This window comes from Notothenia rossii (assembly GCF_949606895.1).
Source record: "Notothenia rossii genome assembly, chromosome: 12".
Classification (NCBI taxonomy): domain Eukaryota; kingdom Metazoa; phylum Chordata; class Actinopteri; order Perciformes; family Nototheniidae; genus Notothenia; species Notothenia rossii.
In genome coordinates, this window is record NC_136911.1 from 17,158,345 (window position 1) to 17,182,201 (window position 23,857).

General features: G+C 38.1%; 1 protein-coding gene across 8 annotated transcripts in view; it reads right to left on the reverse strand.

Annotated features, from left to right (window-relative positions):
• Window positions 1-87: 87 nt before the first annotated feature.
• LOC307026577 (aspartyl/asparaginyl beta-hydroxylase) overlaps window positions 88-23,857 on the reverse strand; it is a 27,971-nt gene continuing 4,201 nt past the window's right edge. For 3 of the 8 annotated variants that reach the window (XM_079662088.1, XM_079662087.1, XM_079662084.1), the window contains 8 exons: window positions 23,318-23,533; window positions 22,315-22,359; window positions 20,578-20,646; window positions 17,988-18,023; window positions 17,861-17,899; window positions 16,959-17,006; window positions 16,772-16,813; window positions 9,792-14,948 (listed from right to left, as the gene is read on the reverse strand). In XM_079662088.1, coding sequence (XP_079518214.1) covers window positions 12,445-14,948; window positions 16,772-16,813; window positions 16,959-17,006; window positions 17,861-17,899; window positions 17,988-18,023; window positions 20,578-20,646; window positions 22,315-22,359; window positions 23,318-23,533 — 2,999 coding nt within the window. In that variant the 3' untranslated portion in view covers window positions 9,792-12,444. Of the gene's footprint in view, window positions 1,427-1,984; window positions 2,119-3,063; window positions 3,156-3,258; window positions 3,395-3,484; window positions 3,623-4,231; window positions 4,322-4,523; window positions 4,623-4,718; window positions 4,856-5,098; window positions 5,250-5,722; window positions 5,810-5,924; window positions 6,008-6,117; window positions 6,160-6,503; window positions 6,591-6,768; window positions 6,814-7,163; window positions 7,200-7,420; window positions 7,454-7,537; window positions 7,568-7,686; window positions 7,732-8,133; window positions 8,185-8,407; window positions 8,480-9,115; window positions 9,170-9,791; window positions 14,949-16,771; window positions 16,814-16,958; window positions 17,007-17,860; window positions 17,900-17,987; window positions 18,024-20,577; window positions 20,647-22,314; window positions 22,360-23,317; window positions 23,534-23,857 lie in introns of those variants that run through there. The other 5 variants (XM_079662090.1, XM_079662089.1, XM_079662091.1 and 2 more) reach the window with 5 other exon arrangements.

The window sequence follows — 23,857 nt, forward strand, 5'->3', positions numbered from 1 at the left end:
CTGTGATTCATTTAGGCATGGGGCTCTTATTTTGTAAGGGAACATTCAAAAGCAACGCGTGTCATGAAAATCCAAAGAAACACACACTTTTGTTTAGTGGTTTTTATTTTTTATATAAATATAAATCATCTTTGACAACATCTTGTGTTTTCTGTGCAAACGGGATGAAAAAGTGAAACTGATGAACTGAAAGAAAATGCACTGTGGTAGAAATTAAGGCTTTTTTTATCTTAAATGGGTGTGAGACATTTTAAAGTGAAATGAAAATATTATTTTATATTATACAATATAATCTAAACCTTTTTTTCGTGGCAAGATATTCTGATGGTTTATTAGTGACACCAAAATATGTAGCCTGTGTAATATTCTGAGAAAGAAACATTGGGATTTAAGTAGTTCATTTATAGCATTTTTTGGGATATTCCAAGAGTGGTCAATTCATGAAATAACTCGCAAAGTAACGAAAGAAAACATGAATATTTCCCAAGATTATAGTGGTTGGTTTACAAGAATGTAAGAGTCCCTTATTCTCAGAAAATTGAGCATTATTTTCATGCAAATTTAACATAATTTTCTACTAAATGTTATACTTTTGAATCTCAGAGAATATACAAAAAGTATTTCCTTTGAGCCTTTAGTTTTTTTAACTGCCAGAGTTTTTTGCGTATTTTCAGATTTTAATTTCAGATAATACAAAAATTATTTTTAATTGTAGAAGACAAAAGAATTTTCTAACAGGTTTATACATTTTTTCTGTGATTCACTAATTGAATGTAAAGGAGTTATCCTCTCATTAATGTAACACTTTAATCTTGGAATGTACATACAATGGCTCTTATATTCTGTTGTATGAAACACCAGAGAACTGTGTTTGTTTCCTGACTAAGAAACATCTCTATGTTTGTGAAAGAAAATGGCTCCGCAGATGACGTCCATTTCCCCCCACAGAAATATTCCAGATCCAGTAAGAAGACTTTAAATCCATCACATGAATAACCCGATCCAAACAGGGTTACTCTGGGCTAAAAGGCGTACCGTATTATGTGTTTTTTCTGTGAAAGGTTGTAAAGTCAGTAGTTACTTTTCAACTCCATCCTTCAGTCTGATGCTTCGGTCCTTCCTCAGACTATTTTAGTAGTTTATCCACACAAAAAAAAAGTTTAAAAAACGTCCGCATTCCGTCGTGATTCTCCTCAAAGTTTGTATCAGTTTATCCACAGGAGGAGAAGAATCCGATGAGTGTGTGAAACTCTTACCAGGGGTGTGTACGCGTGTTTAAATGGGGCTGAGGGTCTGCCGCTGCTGCGCCGTCAGCTCGGGGTGCCACACGTCCACGATGAAGATCAGCCGGTAGCTGTCGGCGTCCTGCCAGACCTCGTGCTCGAAGGAGTCGTCAAAGATCAGGACTTTGCCCTCCTCCCACTCCCTGAAGAAGCACAGGAAGAAGAAACCAGAAGTTAGCGAGGTTAAAACGATCCGTTAACATCGATCCGTTTACATCGATCCGTTAACATCGATTTGTTTGTTTCTCAAACAAACATCTGTACAGGGAGATCATTTATTTTCAGAGAATATTCAAAAAATATGTTCTTGTAGATATACTATTTTAATATCAGAGACTTTGGAGTTTTTCTCCAAGTTAATTGTTAAATTAGAAATATAATCTGAGAGAATACCAGATTTATTTTCTTGTAAATTTATGATTGAAATGTTTGATAATGAGAGATGAGAAGTTACAGATGTTTTGAAAAATGATAAGGGAATCTCCCTTGTTAAAAAATCCCTTCAATGTCAGAAAGGGAGTAGAAGGAAGTGACGTCCTCCTCCTTTCTCAAATATTTTATAAATAACCTAAAGCACCTTGCCTTAATGAGATGCAGTTTACTTCAATATTTTTACACACATGCTTTCTTTCTTTTGAATTCAATTTTATGGAGATGAGGGGAAACAGGGAAGAAGGTGATGGGGGAGGAAGTAGCAGTACCTGGTGATGTCGGTGCAGCGGATCCTGCAGCCCTGTTTGGGGATGACGAGGCCGAGGTGCATCCTCAGTCTGCAGTTAGTGGGGCCGGTGTGGGGCCACACATGAGTCCCTGGCTGCATCACAGAGAACTTAATCTGCACACACAGAGACAAAACACACACACACACACACACACACACACACACACACACACACACACACACACACACACACACACACACACACACACACACACACACACACACACACACACACACACACACACACACACACACACACACACACACACACACACACACACACACACACACACACACACACACACACACACACACACACACACACACACACACACACACACAGGAAGATTAGAACACACCATCCTTATTTACACTTAAACTCGATAAATGCACTTCTGTCTTAAAAATGTGTGTATTTTTAAATGATAAGTTAACATTTTAAATTAAGTGTCTTTGAGTAATATGAAGTTTTTTTTTTTTATGAATATGTATTATTCTTTCTATTAACAGATAATAATATATATTTTATATAATACATTAAAAAAAACATTTAAAAATTAGCAAATATATTTAAAAGTACAATTAAATAAACAAATTAAGAGGAATAAATGAAAAAGGTATATACAAGGAGAATCAAATAAAACAGTTGTGTTGATATGTTTCCTCGTTAAAAGGTTAAAAACATAGATTTCATTTTAAATCCAAACACTTTGGGATATTTTTAGCAATTTAATCCTTAAGATCAGCACATGGCACACTCAACAGCATCCGACCACAAACAATATTGACCCAAATATAAGAGACCTGTTTTAAATTAAAAAAGGCAGATGTTTTTCTGACACGGTCCTTTTTTTTGTAGTAATATAACCTGGAATGTTATTATCATTAGTCCCATGTGCCTGTGTGTGTGTGTGTGTGTGTGTGTGTGTGTGTGTGTGTGTGTGTGTGTGTGTGTGTGTGTGTGTGTGTGTGTGTGTGTGTGTGTGTGTGTGTGTGTGTGTGTGTGTGTGTGTGTGTGTGTGTGTGTGTGTGTGTGTGTGTGTGTGTGTGTGTGTGTACCTGTCCTCTCTTGCAGCCTGTGGCCTCTGAGTATCTCTCCAGCAGTGCGCAGGTCTTCGGGACCCCCTGACAGGCGGCTGCTGCTTTTTTTCCTAAAACACACAACATTCAACCCTCATTATTGCTGCACTTTACATTGATATTATCATTTATTACTATTTTTCTTCTTTTTTCTCTGTATATTTATATGAGTACCTTGCTGCCAAAGTGTGTTCTGTCCCCACTCTCCTTTCTCTCTCAGGTTCTCCTCCTCCGGGACGAATGAGCCGGTGTTCTGGTCAATCACGGCCAGAGCCTCGTCCCTGATCGTCTTCCAGTTCCTCTCCAGCGTCTGCGCACACGCACACGCACACACACAGCTCTGGTTTCAAACACTTTTACTGAATAAAACCAGTGTTTTAACACTTTAAACCAACCTTACCTTCACCAGGTTGGTGTATCCCGTCTCCTTAGGGGTCCACCAGGGCTGAGCCTTCAGACCTGCCACGTTGTACAGGGATCTCTGCCACACCGACGCAAAGTGACCACGCTTATGACCCAGCTCGTACCAGTGGTAGGCCTGCAGGAAAAAAGAAGTGATCAGTAAGATTTGATGTGAGACTTTAGCAAGTTGATATGATAGTGATAGACCTGCAGAGACAGACAGAAACACAGACAGAAGCATATTGTAATAAAGCAAAACATTAGTTGGTGTTGGACCTTACGTTTTTTTTAAACATTTTTAGTAACTGGAAAAAAAGTAAGGGAAAAAATACTTAGTTAAGATTTTTTATAAATGAGTTATTTAATGCATACATTTATTTGTAATATTGTTTTAGGTACATTTAATAGTTTTTCCAGTCATAATTAATTTGAAACATTGGCAGCTTTAGTCCTCCATGTGTATTTTAGTTTATAAAACAACCAGTCACTACAAATTACGGTAAGTAAGAACAAAGACTTCTTAAGAATTTTTGTTATGCCTGATCTGCGTAACTACAAATATTTTGAGATTCAACCATGCAATGTCAAAAGGCATTTTAATAAGCATTTTTAAGACTTTTTAAAGATCTTCTTCAAATTGATTTAATTCAATACAATGCCCTTTAAGGACTTATTAAAGATCTACATCACTCAAAAGGTTTGTTTGGATTTATCTGACAGGTGTGTGTGGATCAATGTTACTCACAGAGTCGTCTCCGACTCTCTGCAGGGCGTCACCCAGATGGAAATAAAAACGTCCGTCATCTGTTCCCGGTTCCCCCGACTCCAAACCCTCCTGCAGGGACAGAGCAGGCAGGAAGGAATGATAGTTATGATTTTATCATGCAAAACCAGTTCAGGTAAACGTGATCAACAAGTGTCCTCACAATTTCACATGGACATGTAAATATACAATGTGTGTGCGTGTGCGTGTGCGTGTGCGTGCGTGCGTGCGTGCGTGCGTGCGTGCGTGCGTGCGTGCGTGTGTGTGTGTTTACCTTCAGGTATGGTATACTCTCTTGGATCTTGTTCTCTGACTTCAGGATGAATCCAAAGTGAACTTTAGCGAAGCCGTTACTGGGTTCCAGCACCAGAACCTGAGCAAAAAGACAACCAATCAGAGACGGAACAAATACTTTTACACACTTCTAAAACAAGTAGGGTCAGGTGTGTATAACAGCACACAAACACACCTCGTCAAACACCTTCCTGGCGCCCTTGTTGTCTCCTAACAAAAGGTGAGCGACACCCAGCTCGTTCTTCAGATCGATATCTTCTGGAAAGATCTCCACCAATTTCTCAAGAGTCGCCAGGGAGCCACGTATCCGACCTGACAGACACAGGAAATAATGTAAATGAATGAACATAATGAGAGACAATATAAGAGTTAAAATAGGTAAATAAAATTAGAGGATAAAGTTTAAAAGCAAAACATAAAAGGGACTGAATATATTCGGGGACACAAGAAAATAATTGGAAATAATCTAAAGACAGTGGACACAAGTTCCATGTGTGAAAGAGGCTTTTAGTAGCAGTACTTTAATACAGATAGTAGTAGTATAATGAGTATTACCGAGGAACTGCTGCCTCTCGGCGCGTCTCTTGAGCGCAGCCCTCAGGAGGTCAGAGGTCACGTCGGGCAGCTCTGCAGCCTCTCTGTACGTGTTGATGGCTTTCTGCAGCAGGTCATTACTGCGCTGCTTCTCCGCGAGGTAGTCCTCGGCCTGCAGAAACACATCAGTTTAACGCAGCGTCAGAACACAAGGGTGTCAGAATGTGCAGGTATTTTATGATTTGTATTTAAACAAGAATGCTTTTTGGTTTAAGTCGCTTTTATTCGCCATACTTCAAGTTTACGACACCTCAAAGCATCTCATTTAAGGGATTTGACCAACCTGGCAGTCAACATTTGTTATTCTTTGTGTCCTCCTTAAGTTATAAGAAATATGATTATAATGAGGCAATACATCAATAGAGTGAAAAAAACTATAATTCTGTAATGTATTATATTTCCCATGAGCTTATACGAAAATAAAACGAGAATTTGGTCATATTTGAATAAAAATGTGTTTGTTTTGTTCTGTCTTGTCTTGTCTTGTCATAGACATGGAAAAAGGCACTGCTAAATATATTTAGTTTGAATACACATTTACCGTGCAGTACAAGCTCCCTGTATTGCAGTATTGCAGTACTGTACCTGAGCCTTGCCGTAGCGGGAGCGGGGGCTCTGAGGATGCTTCTGCACCAGAGCCTCAAACGCTTTCAGCGCCTCATCCAGTTTCCCCTTATGGAAACAGAACAAATAAATGCATCAATTATAAACTTTATTATGCTTGAGTTTAGCACCATTTTTTTGACGTTGGTTGATTTGTAGGTGAGAATCTGTGTCAGGTCTGTACCTTCTTCCGAAGTCTTTCTGCAGCGTCGATTTCTGCTTTAATGGTTTTATCAAACTTATTAAAAAACTTTGGTTTCTTCTTTGCTAGATGTGAGAGTATGGAAGAACAAACAATAAAAAAAAGAGCATCAGTGGAATCAAATGCAAGGCATAACTTTGCATTGTTCATGTGTTTGATTCAAATCAGTTTTTACCTTTTTCTTTGAGCTTCTCCTCGGCCTGTTTCACTGTTGGTTCTTAAAAACAGCGAAAGAGACACTTTAACATTTAATGCCCACCATGTTCAGGAATGTAATATTTTCACACTATACGATTATTATTTTTACTGCAGTGAAGGATCTGAATACTTAGTACAAAACTGAGTATAAAGTGTAGTTTATATACTTTGATAATTATGGATAGTGAAGCTGTCATCTTACTGCTGGCCACTAGATGGTGGCTTTCTACTGCTCCTGTCTGAGTGTGAGTCTGAGTCTGAGTCTGAGTCTGAGTCTGAGTCTGAGTCTGAGTCTGAGTCTGAGTCTGAGTGTGTGTGTGTGTGTGTGTGTGTGTGTGTGTGTGTGTGTGTGTGTGTGTTTACCCTCCGCCTCTGTCTCCTTTGATGTTTCTTTCTGTGGTTCTGGTTCTGCTAGAGGCTCAGTCTGGATCTCTGTGTCCACAGCTGAATCTGACCGGAAAAAAACAATCAAGTTTATAAATTCAGAATCGTTTTCTCTAAACTAAATTCCTCTATAGTGACTCATTACAGTAGTGTGTTGCAGAGAGGCAGCGTTTTCTATATTTCCTTTCTGTATGTTAAAAGAAACAATGACCCGTATTTGAGACTTTATCTTTAAACATTGTACCTGCTTCCTGGGTGAATTTGGAGCTCGTCAAGTCCTGTCCAAGCTCTGCAACAGAACATATAGAAAAAAGAAAATAATATGAATCATTAACACGTAAAACACACTTCACAACACGTATTATCAGAGCAGATGTTGATATCAGTGATGGTGTGAGAAATGTTTATGTCCAGAAGCTGCAAAACAGGTTGAATCACTTTTTTTACGACACTATTAGTGCTTTGATTTGGCTCCCAGTGAGTTAAACATTCAACAAACATTTTATTTTGGGCTTTTAACCTGCATTTTACTGGATGAGAAAGAATATGTATATATATTAAGTCAATGATTTGGCCTAAACTCTTTTTCTTTATTATTATTGAGTTTTATATGATGTATTTATATTTTGTTAGACTCACCTACACTTTCCTCTGGAAGCCTCTCCTCTACTAGAACTGCAGCAGGAGACAGAATCACATTTACTCAAGATCTGTATTTAATTAGACATTTTAGATAATTTTATTGTCACTAAAGTAATTTATAATGTATTTGACTAAAGTCAAGAATATTAATAATTCTCCCACCACTGCCCTGTAGTCCACTTGATAAAACACATTCCTACAACATCTCCTTCTGCTCATTTCATATTGGAGTTTATAAATTCACAAAGTCTCACCTCCAGCTGTGTCTATGGTTTCAGCCTCACCGTCTAAAATAAGCAGACAAAAAAGTGAATTATTCGAAAAAAAGGTAAACGTAAAAAGCAGGGAACAGAGAAGAAGAGTTTACTCACCATAAGGATGAAGGCTGTTTCTAGGATCATCTGTAACAAAAACATACATGTTATAAAAACATTTACATTTGACATAATTGTACTTAAGTGAATGCAGTACTTTTGGTGAAGTATTTTTCCTGCAAAGATTCGAATACTGTTTCACGTACCTGGCACAAAGTCATCTTTCACCATTGGAGGGAGAGGTACAGCAGCTGGAGATACAGAAACAAACAAGATTAAACTAACGTGTACAAATAATTATAATATTCTGAGTACGTATTTATTAATAGTTAGTCCTGCAGCAGGTAAACAGAGAATGACATAGTTATAATGTCTACTTAACAAATATCCCTTAACACCTGACATCCTTTCTCACATCACGTATTGTACTTGTATTAGTGAGGCACAAGCATTTCATATACAATAGAAATGTTCAATACGTTTTTTTAAAACAAGCAAATAATAAAGGAAACGTGCAACAAAGCAGCAGCATTCAAAGACACAGCAGCTCACACAGCGTTTAATAATAAAAAAGCAGCTGCTCTTCATCAGTTAGTGAGAAATATCTTTATTCTTCACTAATTGTTATTATTCTGTCTTTATCTAGTACATACCTTCATCATCATCATCATCATTGTACACAGATGAAAGGCTGCTCGCTGAAACTAACAAATAACAGAAATGTAAACACTGAGAGTAACAGTAATAAACAAACAAATAACAATACATATAATATGATTATTGACATTAAAAAGAGAGAAATAAACATTGGAAATCAATTATGAACGTCCGTTTAATACACTGTACTCATTAAAAAATATATTTGATCAGCATTCAGTTATGGTATGTAACTTACTTTATATCTGTTAATATGTTAACAACACACACCTGTCTCCTGTGTTGGGGTGACGGTGTTTGGCGCTGCTGCGTGCTGATTGGTTGCTTCTTTGGTTTTTAAAACTTTAAGAGAGGAAAGCAGGCAGACAAGGTAAATATAGGATATACATTTAATTTCCTTGAACGGGGCTTTCGAGGTGTTGTCCTGATAAATGTTTAAATGCATTAATTTATGTTTCTGTCCACGGAATAATCGATAAGATGACAAATCATTACACATTTACATTACTTGATGTGCTACTGGGTAATATTTGCATCCCCTGGGGAACAATAACGTCTTATTAATATAATAATATCATCATTTATTTGTTGATTATATTTGAATTAGTCTGATTCTGTAAAGAAACTAAAGAAAATGTATTTCAGTATTAAGTATTTGCCTCTGAGATGTAGAACAGTAGACATATAAAGAAACACAAAAATGAAGTAGCTTCATTGTATTTCAGTTTATTGTCAATGTGAAATTGAAGCAGGGTGGAGCTGGCACAAGTAAGTGTGTGTGTGTGTGTGTGTGTGTGTGTGTGTGTGTGTGTGTGTGTGTGTGTGTGTGTGTGTGTGTGTGTGTGTGTGTGTAACACAGCTTTCTGAAAAAATGTAGGAACCAGTTGAAACAGAAACCCAGATATCATCAGGTCTGAGTCAGCTTATTTGTCTCGGAGACAATAGACGTGTGTGTGTGTGTGTGCGTGTGTGTCTCACCCTTTTTCTCCTTAGGTGAATGTTCCACATGTGTTTTCTCAGCCACCTTCAACCCTGTGTGGTAGGTGCAAGTGCAAAAATAAAATCAGCCACATGCAAACTTAATCACACCTTTCGTATTTTAGGATATATATAGCAAAATAAAGCATAAATAAATAAACAAACTGTTCAATTCTAGGGATAGTTGTGATGTCTTGAAGTGTGGCTTTTGGTAGACCTGCAGCTACTGTGTTATGCAAGGTAAAATAACTGTTTTTGTCAATGGATTTTGGAGTCTTTAAAAAGAGCGTAAATACAGCTTAATGGAGTGTACACTTAAACTGAAATGTAACTTTTGGATGTCTAAACTGCATCTACTCTAAGTAAAACACTAACTATGGAGAAGTAGACTATCTTTTTAATGGTGGCAGTCAGGGAATGAACATTAGACTTGTTCAAAATGTGTTCTTTGGAATACACTTTGGGTTTCAAAAGAATCCTTTCACATTTGATTGAATGAAATGAAAGTAAAATAAAAGGAACATTTACTTTTCCTTTATTGGAACAATAGCCTTTAATAAACCATGCAACCAAACTTTTTTCATTTTTCACTAAAGTAAAAAGCTGACGCAGAAGTCTTAACCCACACTGTGTATACGTGTGTGATAAAGAAGGCAAGAAAGACAAAAACAGCAGGAAATGCAAAAACCATTTATGACTGATGGTGGTTTACAGGTAAGTGGGCCAGTGCCTTAAAGAAAACAGTATGTGCTCCAATTCAACATATCCATCAACCACAAACTTCCATTTCTTACTTTAAGGAAGAGAAAGTATTGAGTTACAGCAGCCGGACAATATTTCTTAGGAAGGAAACAAGATAAGAAAGGAGGAAGCTGTGTTGGAGGGAGATACGTTAAATAAAAGGAAGGAGAATGTGTTGTTCATTACTCATGTTAAAATGAAAGGGTTTGCAGGTAATGGCAACACGTACTCCCTCCACACATTATCAAGCTACTTTTACATCTCAGTTATCACCAAGAAGGAAGACAAACATATCACAATTTGATAACCAACATTTATTTTCCACAGATTTTCTCACACTTTGAAGGAAAAGTTTTACAGAGAGGATGCAAAAAAGCAGAATATAAGTCATTTTGTTATTTGAAAACACAATTTACCCCCCTTAGACCCAGCTCTTTTCTCTACATTACTGATAATTAAATAATGCTCAAAACGTAATGAAATATAAATCCTAATAAACCGTCATCACGCAAAGATAAAAGCCAGTAACCAAAGACATGACCATATCGCACAAAAAGAAAAAAAACACAAATACTCTCAAATATCATTAAATGAATCCCTTAAGTGGACAATGACGAGGTTTCAAATGACAGCACACACATTGAAAACTATTCAAATACAGTCTAAACACAGTTTCTGTGTTATGCAAGACGACACTTTCACCAAACTATTAACCTTGAGATAATGTCACATTGATGAATCCAAACAGAACATCTATGCTTTAAACACTCAATGCTTAGTAATGACATCAGCGTTTGAATGTTAGCCAAATGTTTTTGGGTTTTGGATCAATCTAAAGTAGATTTTTCAAAATAAATTAAAAACGTTGAAACTCAATAAATATTACATTCACATTTGATCAAAGCTGCAGAACTATTTGCACAAAAAAGATATTCACGCTTGCATCATGAGATATGACAAAAGGGTTTGCTTGCTTTAGCTCAGGGGTCGGCAACCCGCGGCCCACGGGCCGCATGCGGCCCTTTAAGCCCTCTGCTCTGGCTCCCTTGAGCTTAGACAAAAATAAGAAGGAAATAAAATAAAAGTACTTGTAGGACTATTTGTATTTTGTTGCACGGTTGAAAATTTTTCGTATCTTGTGTTTTGAGGTGATACTGTGATACATAAATAAAAAACAAAACGGTTTTAATTAGGTCAACTAAAATATGCGTCACATCCTGCTACGGTCCCGCGCGAGCGCCTTTTCTTGGAGGCACTCGCGCGGAGACCCCCCGGCTCGATGAGCGAACTATGGATAAATCAAAGAAAAGTACCGGAGGAACACAGGATTTAATTATGTGTGGACAGAGTTATATGCTTTCACAGCAAACGATGCTGGTTTACCGGTATGTTTGCTATCTAGAGAGAAGTTGTCAAAGGTGCTGCAGCCTTTACGTATCGAGGAACAACACGGGAGAGGAAGACAGCTGACGATCTTCAGTCATAAATCAATGGGGTATGTAATTTATTTCAGAAAACACTTTTTGTTATATTCCATGGAATGCTCTTAACGTCCCGATAGCAATGAATATTAAATGCTTTGACAATAAATACATACAAAAATTCATCTCTGGAAGCAGTAGCGCTGTAAAAAGCATGACCAATCATCTGAGCCGGCCCGGCTAAAATAACTGGATGGCCTACCTTCCTGTCAGCCTTCCATCTGTGCACAACCTTATCTCGTGGCCTCATTGATGATGCGGGTTCGTATGTGTTGGAGGAGGGACTCTGTAAGAAAGTCTGAAGGAAGAGGCCTATTTTTTCCGGTTGTGTATTTTCAAATTCTAGCGCACTCGAGCTGGTTTCTTCATTCTTACCTACCCTACCTTTAACTCTTTTTAGGGTGCAGCTATATGTTTTATTTATTTCAAAGTGGGCCCATTTTAATAATATTTGTTTTTCCTTCAAATGTTCAGAGGACTCCCCAAGTGCTGTGTTTAATTTATTTTAAAGTAGGCCTGTGTATTATTTGTAATTCTCCTTATAGGAGTTCTTTGTTTCTTATTAGAGGTTAACAGTTTTATATAATGTAATAAATAGCCTAATAAATGCAAAAAACCCGGTATTTTTTGTCTGATATAACAATAAATATAACTTTATTAGCTATGAAATATGTTTTGCGGCTCCAGACAAAAATATTTGGGGGAAAAAGGAGCAAAATGGCTCTTTTGGTCAAAAAGGTTGCAGACCCCTGCTTTAGCTGATATCCTCACCCAAATAAAACCAAATCAACCAAACATGCAACGGACCAGAAACTGGGTAGAAATCTGCCAAACACATTTCAGGATTTTCGTCCAGATTTAAAATCATCAAATCTACAAAAGGATGTTGAATACTGAAAAGATTCGAGTAGAAATCAGACCAATCAGCAGGTTGTATTTCCATAGGTAGTTACACTAGAGAAGCACAGGATATAAAAGCTGACCTGCTCAGTGATGACACAAATGTACAGTTTATATTTTTTTCAAATAGGGAACGATCCTCCCCTCCCCCCCGCTCCCTACTATCTTCTAGCTTAATTTACGAAATAGAAACCTTGATTCTTGGGGTCATTTTTTCTTTGCACTCACGGCCAATTTCCCTTCCACCGCCTTTCTTACTACTGGTCGCTCACTTTTCTCCTCAGCTGTTGGAGCTTTTGGTTGGGAAGAGTTTGGTTTCCTCACTTCTACCTTTGCCAGTCTCTCCGCCTCCATCTTGTCCCGAGCAGCGTTCTCTCTAGCAAGCCTCTGCCTTTCCATCAGCGCCTTTTCCATTGAAATTCTCTCTTTCTCCGTCCTTTCCTTCTCCAGTCTTGTCCTTTCAATACTCTCCTTCTCCTGAGCAAGTCTTGCCCTTTCCTTGGCGATGCGTTCCCTGTCCATTCTCTCCTTTTCTTTGGCTATTAGTTCTTTTTCTACCCTTTCTTTTTCCCTGGCGATTCTATCCTTTTCTTTGGCTATTAGTTCTTTTTCTACCCTCTCTTTTTCCCTGGCGATTCTATCCTTTTCTTTGGCGATGCGTTCCCTCTCCAGTCTTTCTTTTTCAGCTCTTTCTTTGGCGATGCGTTCTCTTTCTATCCTCTCTTTTTCAGCTCTTTCTTTGGCGATGCGTTCCTTCTCCAGCCTCTCCTTTTGGGCATTTTCTTTTGCGATACGTTCCCTTTCTATTCTCTCTTTTTCAGCTCTTTCTTTGGCGATGCGTTCCCTTTCTATTCTCTCTTTTTCAGCTCTTTCTTTGGCGATGCGTTCTCTTTCTATCCTCTCTTTTTCAGCTCTTTCTTTGGCGATGCGTTCCTTCTCCAGCCTCTCCTTTTGGGCATTTTCTTTTGCGATACGTTCCCTTTCTATCCTCTCTTTTTCAGCTCTTTCTTTGGCGATGCGTTCCCTTTCTATTCTCTCTTTTTCAGCTCTTTCTTTGGCGATGCGTTCCCTTTCTATTCTTTCTTTTTCAGCTCTTTCTTTGGCGATGCGTTCCCTTTCTATTCTTTCTTTTTCAGCTCTTTCTTTGGCGATGCGTTCTTTCTCTAGCCTTTCTTTTTCAGCTCTTTCTTTGGCGATGCGTTCTTTCTCTAGCCTTTCTTTTTCAGCTCTTTCTTTGGCGATGCGTTCCTTCTCCAGCCTTTCCTTTCGGGCATTTTCTTTGGCGATGCGTTCCCTTTCTATTCTTTCTTTTTCAGCTCTTTCTTTGGCGATGCGTTCTTTCTCTAGCCTTTCTTTTTCAGCTCTTTCTTTGGCGATGCGTTCCTTCTCCAGCCTCTCCTGTCGGGCATTTTCTTTTGCGATACGTTCCCTTTCTATTCTCTCTTTTTCAGCTCTTTCTTTGGCGATGCGTTCCCTCTCCAGCCTTTCTTTTTCAGCTCTTTCTTTGGCGATGCGTTCCCTTTCTATCCTCTCTTTTTCAGCTCTTTCTTTGGCGATGCGTTCCCTTTCTATCCTCTCTTTTTCAGCTCTTTCTTTTGCGATGCGTTCTTTCTCCAGCCTCTCCTTTCGGGCATTTTCTTTTGCGATGCGTTCCTTCTCCAGCCTTTCTTTTTCAGCTCTTTCTTTGGCGATGCGTTCCTTCTCCAGCCTTTCTTTTTCAGCTCTTTCTTTTGTGATGCGTTCCTTCTCTAACCTTTCTTTTTCTGTTGTTTCCTTAGCAATGCGTTCCCTTTCTATCCTCTCTTTTTCGGCTCTTTCCTTAACTATTCGTTCCCTTTCTAGTCTCTCTTTTTCAGCTCTTTCTTTGGCAATGCGTTCCTTCTCTAGCCTCTCTTTTTCAGCTCTTTCTTTGGCAATGCGTTCCTTCTCTAGCCTTTCTTTTTCTGTTGTTTCCTTAGCGATGCGTTCCTTCTCTAGCCTTTCTTTTTCTGTTGTTTCCTTAGCGATGCGTTCCCTTTCCAGCTTCTCTTTTTCTTTGGCAATGCGTTCCCGCTCCAGCCTCTCTTTTTCGGCTCGTTCTGTGGCGATGCGTTCCCTTTCTATCCTTTCTTTTTCTTTAACAAGGCTTTCCCTCTCGAGCCTCTCTTTTTCAGCGCTTTCCTTAGCGATGCGTTCCCTTTCTAGCCTTTCTTTTTCCGCGTTCTCTTTAGCGATCTTCTCCTTCTCAAGTCTCTCCTTCTCTAACTGTTCCTTCTCTCGGGCTATTCTTTCTCTCTCTTTTGCGATTCGCTCCCTCTCCATCCTCTCCTTTTCAGCCCTCTCTCTTTCCACTCTAACTTTCTCCTGTTGTTCCCTCTCCGCTTTTTCCTTCTCCATCCTCTCTCGTTCCCTAGCTAGGCGCTCTTTCTCCATATTTTCCATCTCTGCCCTCTCTTGATTTAGTCGTTCCCTCTCTTCTTTGGCCAATCTCTCCATTTCTTGCTTCTCTTTTTCCATCCTCTCCTTCATCTCCATTAGGTGCTTCTGTGCTTCCTCCAGCGTCTTCGTCTTCAGCGCCCAGGCCTTCTCATGTTCCTCATCTTCCTCAGCAAGGAAGGCCTTGATCTCAGCCATTGCCATCCGGGCGATCCTTTTGGCCTCGATCTTCTCGTGGATCATCCTTAGCTCTTCCTTCAGAGCAGAGCGTAGAATGGCTCCTCTGATGGGCCGGGCTATTGGATTTAACCGCAGTTTGAAAACCACTCACAAACACGCCTTTTATCGGCTTGTTAGCGGGATCACACAAAGCAACTTAGGAAGTGTTATAGAAAATAGGGGCGGCACAATGATTCGAAATGTTATCAAAACCGAAATTTAGACTATAGCGCAAAATCCAAATTTGCAGTAAGCACAATTTGGTAAAGGCCAAGTATGTGAAGATAACTGAATGAGGTATAGAGTGGCGATACTGCCCATCTACTTCCGGTCCATGGGACCTTATTTCGGAAAAATTATGTATTGAAGTCAATGGAGAGAGAAAACGTGTCTTTCGATCCTGTTTGAATTGTGCCATGAATTACACATATGATGTTTGTCAATCTTAAAAAATAATTTCCATGTCAAAAAAGTCAGTTTGTTGTAAAACTGTTGAAATATAAGACTATGAAAAATATGCAACGAGAAAGACTACAAATCCCAGAGTGAGAGAGTAAGTGATGTCACAATTGTTTTCCTCCACTAAATAAGAGATAGCTAAGATAAGATAACTTTAACAAGATGCCTGTGTGCTTAGTACCAGGTTGTTATCATACCAGCAATGGGTCTTGCTCGTTCTTTCGCTTCCCGTCTGATGAAAGGGCCAGGGGTGGCTGGATCAAGTTAGCTACCTAGCTAGTAGCAAGCACGTTAGTTAGCATTACAGCCTTAGCCTTGTCATTTTTATTAGCCTTAACATGAAGTAACATTAAGTAACCCAAAATGTTAAACAGTAAGAGTAGTAGTCATATTTCGTGAACCCTTTGAAGAGTACTGTCACACCGGTGTAATCATTCTATAATACACCGCCCGGGGGAGAAATGCTAACGCTAACGCTACATTAGCACCGGCGATCTTTTCTACTTCATGCTGTCTGCACAAATAGTTGACATTAAACATTAAAAAGATCAGCAGTTCAGAGAGAATCGAAGGAAGGCAGGCAGGCAGGCAGGCAGCTTTGCATGACATTTTTCTGGACGTGTTTCATTGTGGTGATAGTGAGGGTAGACATGTCCTTTTTTGGCAAGACAGTAGTGACGGCCATCTTGGTGACGTGTGTTCTTGTGCGGGACCAGAGATGTAGTTCATTGAGCATTTCACACAAAAAATGTGTTACTTCACAGTTTTACGACACATTTTTATTTTTTTGACTTGCAAAATTATCTTTTAAATTGACAAACATCACATGTGTAATTCGTGGCACAATTCAAACGGGATCGAAAGATAATCTTTCTCTCGCCATTGACTTCAATACATAATTTTTCCGAAATAAGGTTCCATGGAGGTCCACCGGAAGGGGAGGGACTTCACCACTCTATTGTGGAGCTGCACCGGCCTACAAACTTCATTTGGCAAATGCAATATCAGTCAAAATAACGCGATTAGTTATTTTCCAAATCATGCAGAACTATCAAGGAAAGGATTTGAAATAATCACACAGTACATGCAGGTACTGTACTGTTAAAGTGCACTTAAAAGCAAAGTCTATTAGTGTACAAGAAACTTTGTATGCATCATATATATCAGATGGATATCCCTATTTTTGTATGCAGCTACATAAAAGCCAAAACAAATCCATATACTTTAGGTCATTACATTTATGCTAAAATGATATTAAGTCGATATATTTTATTGAGTTATCGCCCACCTCAAGTTCTTAGTGTTTGATCAAATGTAATTTTTGTGGGTCTGCATGGCTGTTATTCCAAAAAAAGGTCACACACAAACAACATCCTTTTTGGTCAATCAGTTGTTAAATCAAAGCCGTGCTTGAAAATATCAAACGTGCAGATTTCCGTACCTCTGGTTGTGTTTTCTCGAGCATCTTTCTTCTCTGCTTCAGCTAGATACCAAAATATCCAATTTTTTTTTTTTTTAAATCACAAAAAGGAGCTTGTTGTCTGCTTTTAACCGTTAATAAATAAGTGAAACTAAAACCAACAGATTAAACTAAATCACAAAATAATAATTCAGAGGGATAGATCTACCTTTTGGGAGTTTAATCTCTGGATCAGTGTCTTCTAAAGTCTTCTCTTCTAGAACAATACACACACAACGTTTGCTACCAAAACTAAAAACAATATCAAAATCATCACACCAGGCAAAGTTGACCAAAATTAGGGTTGCAAAATTCATTAAATATTCAAGATATTTTCGACTGCTTTGAAACCTACAACACACTCCACGGCAAAACAGATTCAACCATAAAAACTGAAGCATTGTCTGCTGGTAAAGTTACGTTTTTGTACATTTAATTTATATATTATTTATGAGTCAATGTTATGTCATACTAAGTAAGAATAGTGTGTAAGTATACCATTTCAAACACAGCCAATACCTCAGAAACATGATGCAAAAACACTTAACATTTTGCTAAATATTTTATGTATACCAGCAATGTTGACTACAACAGAGATATGAGAAGGATAGATATTCTTAGAAGTATAACTGCAAATGCTTAATTAAAGCCATCTGAACACATCACCAGATAAGGTCAATTAAATAATAAATTACACTGTATATTGCCTGAGGTATCACAGTTAATATTTATTTGATTATTGGTTTCAATAACACAACTGAAGATTATAAATCATCTTTAAGTTTTCGGTTTTATTGGCATACAGCAATAAAACAAAAATGTTAAAAAAGAAACACAATTTCAAGTCCAATAATTTACCTGAACAACAACACGACAAATGCAAATAAAGCAGGAGTGGACACGTGTTTGTTTGCATGTAGCTTGTGTTATTTTAAGTTTTGATATTGACGCCTATTGATTGTCTCCTTTAAAGCCTGCAGTGACATGCACACTTCTCAGATTTAGTAAAGGTGGGTAACTAGTTATTTGGGATCAAGCTGTCATGCATTTACGGAACAAAGTGGACAGTACCTTTACTTTTACCCCTCTTCCTCCCCTCTTTCCTGTCCTCTACAACATGTACAAGCACACAGATCAATCAACTGTTGGCAGAATACTAGTTTGGGAAAGTCACAAAAACACACTTTTCGTACGATACCTTTCCTGGGAGAAGGAACTATTAACTTCTTTTCATCTGCACAGGACAAACAGCAGAGGAAGTTAATGTAAACTAGTATGTCTGTATATTATAGTGTGCTGCCTCGTAAAATCAACTCCATTCAAGAAGAATCAACCCCCACCTTCCCAAAAAGCTATTTAAACAAACATTTTTATTCTGTTTTATTGCAGATTTCACTAGCTTCGTTTACACTTACATTTTTGTCAATATATGGCTTAACGAAGAGTTTAATCTGGTACTGTTTCCTGTTTATTCCTGACCAACACAACTTAGCTTAATGGGAAAATCAGTGTATTCAGGTTTGAACCATTTTACAGCAACACAAATTGTCAGAAAAAGCAGAGGTGAGAGTAATCACATTATTGTGAATATACAAATGGTGTTAAGGAAATCAGAAAGGGCCATCAATTCAAGCATATTAGTGCAAACAGACTTATCACAGAAAACATTTTTTAAAACAGTCATTGCCAAGTTACGGTCCTAGATGATATTTGGAGGAATGTTGTTTTTTACTTTTTTCTGGCCCCTGACTTCCACGGCAGATATTTTGTGTAATAAATCAATTATGAAATAAAGCTAGGATAGAAATTAAATACATTTTTACATTCTTGAATGTCAAATTTAAAAATACCGCACATGTCCTCAACACAGCCTGCCTGCAACTGTACCAAGACCTGAATATAACTAAACTAATACAACATATAAAACTAAATAATTAATGAAAGAACCAATTTTACAATCTTAAATGTCAGAGTGAAGAGTATCCACCCTCACACAAACTCATTTAAAAACAGTCCCTTCCTACAACTGCATCGTCACATGAAGATAACGTGACTATGACAAAACAACTAATTATTTAGTAAATTAATTTAAAATATTTGATGTCAAGCACTCTTAAGGTGATTTTAGTAGATACAAATAACCAAAGCCTAAAACTGAGTGCAAAATGTACACAAAAATATTGGAAAAAAAGTCCAAATGTATAGTCCTATACTGTAAGAAGCAACATTGAAGATAAAAAAACATTAATTAATTAAACATTAATTTTTAAAATCTCTCAGATTTGTATTCTGAGAATACACACGAACCAAAATATGTAACATTTCCAAGCTACGATAACATATTTGCAGGAAGGTCCTTTTTAAAATGAAATGTTATTAAATTAAATTAATGAAAATGTATTTTACATATTAATTTTAGGTGCAAACTATTCCTGCTGATTAACGGCTTTATTGACCCAAAACGAGTGTTTTCAGGTAACTTAAATGTACTTTTAAAAAGGACTGTTTCCCAGTTTGGACCTGCAGCTGAAACCAGGTCCATCATGGCCTCTACAACCTCCGCCCAACCCTCCTTATGATTGGTCGGTAGTGGGACCACAGATCCTTGCTATTGGCTGTGGGCTCTGCTTCCTGTCCTGCTATTGGTTCTGAAGGTCCAGTTTGACCTGTTTGACCTCCCCGTCATCAGAGGAGGTCGTGCCACCCTCCTCCTCTTTCTCCTTCTCCTCCTTTTTCTCCTCCTTCTCGCCCTGCTCTACAGGCGAGGACACTACGTCATAAAGGAAGGTGAAGAAGCCATACATCCAATCAGAGCCCTCGTCTGCTAAAATATCAAGAACCTCTTCAAGAGACTCGGCGTTCGGGCTACCGTCCCCATCTTTGGTCAAGCCTGACGAGAGAGAGAGAGAGAGAGAGGGAAGACATGCAGAGAGGAGGGAGGGAGGTGGTGTTGTAAAGGAAAAGGAGGCAAAGGAAGAGATGGAGGGAGGTGGAAAAAAAATGGAAAGTGACCGTAACGAAAACATAAAATAAAGGATGAAACGGGAAAGAGAAAGATAGAGTTAAAGATGTTGAATATGAAGCATAGACAACAATAAATACGTTTTAACTTCCTGTCTCAGTCTCGTCAGGCTTCCTGTCTTAAACCAAAGAACGGCGGAGGACATCTTTCCTCGAATAAACTTTTTAAAAACCACATCTGCAATTAGGACTGGTTTTGTAAGAAGGACTGTCTGATACAAATAATAAATAAAATGACACACTTTCTATAAATAAGTGAATTAAATGTAAACAAAGTTAAAAGAAGATCTAAATTTAAAATAAATAAATAATCAAAGGAATAAATAAAAGACTGATATTTATCACGACTTTTCCCGTAAATCTGTGACTTTTAAACCCAATAATCTTGCGTGGCCACGTTTGAATAGACCAAAACAAGAAAGATGCGATACAGTATCTGATTTGTTAGACTTTGAGAGGAATACGTTGTCAAATACCAAATAAAGAGTAAAGTATGATTAAAAGTTAGTACATGTCTTTTGAACACCTCCTTTAAATATCAGAAAGGTTCCAACTGTTAGTGTTCGTGTATTTTCAAACGTCATGATGCCGATTTTATTTCTTACAGGCAACAAAAGAAAATCCCTGCTTTAGTAAACCACAATAGGAAGACTGGTTAGTGGTTACTGTTTAAAACCGAGGCACTCCAACTCAACTGTAAACCACATCAGTCAGTCATCACACGGATACAACAGACACAGATATAATAAATGAAAAAGGTAACTTGCCGAGAAGAACTTTAGCATCCTCCACGTCAAAGTCTCCGTCCCCGTCAGTGTCGTAGGCCGTCAGTTTGCCTGAGAGGAGAACCAAAAACTCACAATAAATATACCACTCGGGCTGGAAAATGAGATTATTTTTAAACTTTGAATGTTTTGTTTTAATGCAATTTTGATGCAAGTGGAATCTTCTGTTGTAAGAGATGAACAATTGCTACGTCCACACAGAGGAAGCATTTTCTAGTCAAGATCTGTGGAATTGTACTGATATTATTCAAGTGTTTTGAACGTCTTTGGATATGTATGCAGCAATTTCAGAATATGCGACTTTATTGCAATTTGAGACACACATTTGAGCATTTTACAAAAAAAACAATACGAGATTTATGGCCAAAAGACAAAAGGAGTAACATGCTATTTTCAAAAATTATAAAAGATATGCACAAATATCACAACACTAACATTTTCAAGAAGGTGGTTATGAGAAATGAAAATAGGAGGCTGTTTAAGCACAGTTTCATTAAGTCAAAATGTAATATATTCAAATGTATAGCAATCTTCTTGCATTCCTAAGAAGATGAGACATTAGAAAGTTATTAACATGTACAAGAAAATGAAAAAAGGTGATATTATAATGACCCCCTAACCAACACAGCATATACTGTATATTCAATGTATACTGTATAGTCATGCAAGGAACTTTAGTTAAAAAAAGCAAGTATTTATGGTCTACAACAATCAGTGTAGTTACTGGAGTTGAATTTTTCTTAATTTCATCCATTTCTACACTGCTAATACGAAGTACACATAGCACAGCATATTCAAAGCAGCACATAACAGTATGTCAAAAAGCACAAGCATGAAGTATTAATTTAGACGGTTAAAGTTGAAGGAAGAGGAAGGATGTGGTGGAGGAGGACGCTCTCTGTAACGTTAATACGTCTGTCATCTCTTTGTGACCCATAAAACTACTAAATCTCCACAAGGGGCTTACTTCAATATAAAATAATCCAAGTTAGTGAGATTTGTTTTTAGAAATATACAACTAGAACAACATCTGGAAACACATTTTTGAAATGGCTTGATATGAAAGCTCATACTTTTGATTTAAGTATATATTATGCTTTTCTTTTTTGCAGATGAGCAAACATACTGCTGTGTGAGGTTACCTGTTCACTGCCTCTCTGCAGATTGTGGTTTCCCATGTTCTCATTTTGGTTTAGTAAGAAACCACAGTTTAGTTTCTCTTTCTCTTGCTCTATCTGCAGTCATTTACATACGTGCTAAACACCAACACCATCATAGTATCTCCTCATCTAAAAAGGTGATGTTAGATGTGTTAGAGTGGGATGGTATGAGGAACTTGAGCCCTTATCTGGTGTCATTTTCTATACTCACTTTATATACGCCGGACTCCATTTAAAAAACGGTAACTTAAACCCTCACAACACAGAGGTTCTGGTCGGCTGCTGCCTGAATCTTTGGGTTCTTTTTTCTGTTATTGGGTGCCTTTACAGGTTAGCTTGAATTCACATTAGATGATTTGAATTAGCATTTCTTTCTTAACTCCAGCATTTTTACACAAGGTTTATTTTACATCTTCATTACTAAGTCTAAACTCACTTTAGTTCAACTCTTTCCCTCCCATCTTAACCTCGTAAACTCATGATATTGTTAGGAGGATATGGTGAAGCACACAGTGGAACGAGGAGCTGTACGACTGCAGTTTAAATCTTGACCGCGTACCTTGCAAAACTTCCGAAAAGTTAAAGCGAAACTCCTTCGCTCTGGCTGCATGAAGAGAAAACACAGAGAGGAAGGAGGAAGAAGACCATAAGGGCTATGCTGTGAAAAGGGCTGAATTAGTACAAAGGAATACAGATTAAAAACAGACACAGGGCTGCATGAGAACTTATTTTTAAATGAATATGCCAACAATTAGATTAACACTGCAGATGTTTCACTTTTGTTATATATTTTACAGATCATGCAGCCCTGACAGACTTTAGTCACAGAGCAGAGAGAGGAAACACACAAGTCCAATTGAACATACAACACAGCTCAGTTAACACAGAGAGCTCCATAAAGCAGGAATGTAAACCTGACACAGAAAAAAGTGATATCTCATATCGTGAGTCAGAGGAGGTGAAGTTTGAGATAAGGTAAACATGTCATCTGACACATACAGCAGAGTGTGTGTGTGTGCATGTGCGTGTGCGTGTGTGTGTGTGTGTGTGTGTGTGTGTGTGTGTGTGTGTGTGTGTGTGTGTGTGTGTGTGTGTGTGTGTGTGTGTGTGTGTGTGTGTGTGTGTGTGTGTGTGTGCATGTGTCTGTCTGTCTGTCTGTCTGAGAGGAAGTGCTTGTGAAAGCGCTGTATGACTATCATAACCACATAAAGACAGATGTTGGTTCCTGTATGAAAACCTTGAAACATACTGTCTGATGTCTGAGTGTGGGTCTGAGTGTGAGTCTGAGTGTGAGTCTGAGTGACAACACAACACTATCAGCAGCCAACGTCCTCAAAATAAGAAACCGACTTCGTATTTTTAAAGATTCAATTTTTTTTTTTCTATCTCAGACGTTATCATTTTGATTCATAACATCTAATTCAATTAAACTCTCAAGACTTTTAAAGCAGAAGAGAGAATCATGGAATTTCCCTAGTATTGGTATAGTCTGCTAATATCCCGACATCCCAGGACTGCATGTTTCTTGCACCTATAAAAGTCACAATTATCCTCTAACTTACCGATGACACTGTCGTAGTCCACAACATCGAAGTAGACGACGGCCACGGAGCTCCAGACTCCCAGCAGGGCGAGGACTACAAACCAGGTGAACATGGAGTACTTAGCCCCTTCTCCTCCTCCTCCTCCTCCTCCTCCTGCTGCTGCTGTTGCATCTCCTCCTGATCCTCTCTCCGTCCTCTTTCCATTCTTGCTATCCACTGGCACTGACTTTCCCTCTGGAGACATGAAAATCAAATCAAAGTTATATAGCCAAAGATTTTAAAATGACACATTGGTCTAAGGGGGGTTTTTACAGATTTCACATTTGAAAAACAAACACCCATAATTCATTTGGAATATTTCATAAACCTCAGGAAGAAAGTTAGACAGGGGATCTCTTTGGAACAGATGCTTTTTGCATAGAATATAATCAATTTAACCGAAGACAGTATTTTACAGTGTCTGGTAAGAGGAAATCTCAAAGCTTAAATATGTAGTTTTATTCAGTTATGATGTAAGAAAAAACACTCTTATATATTGTATATAAAACATAATTGACT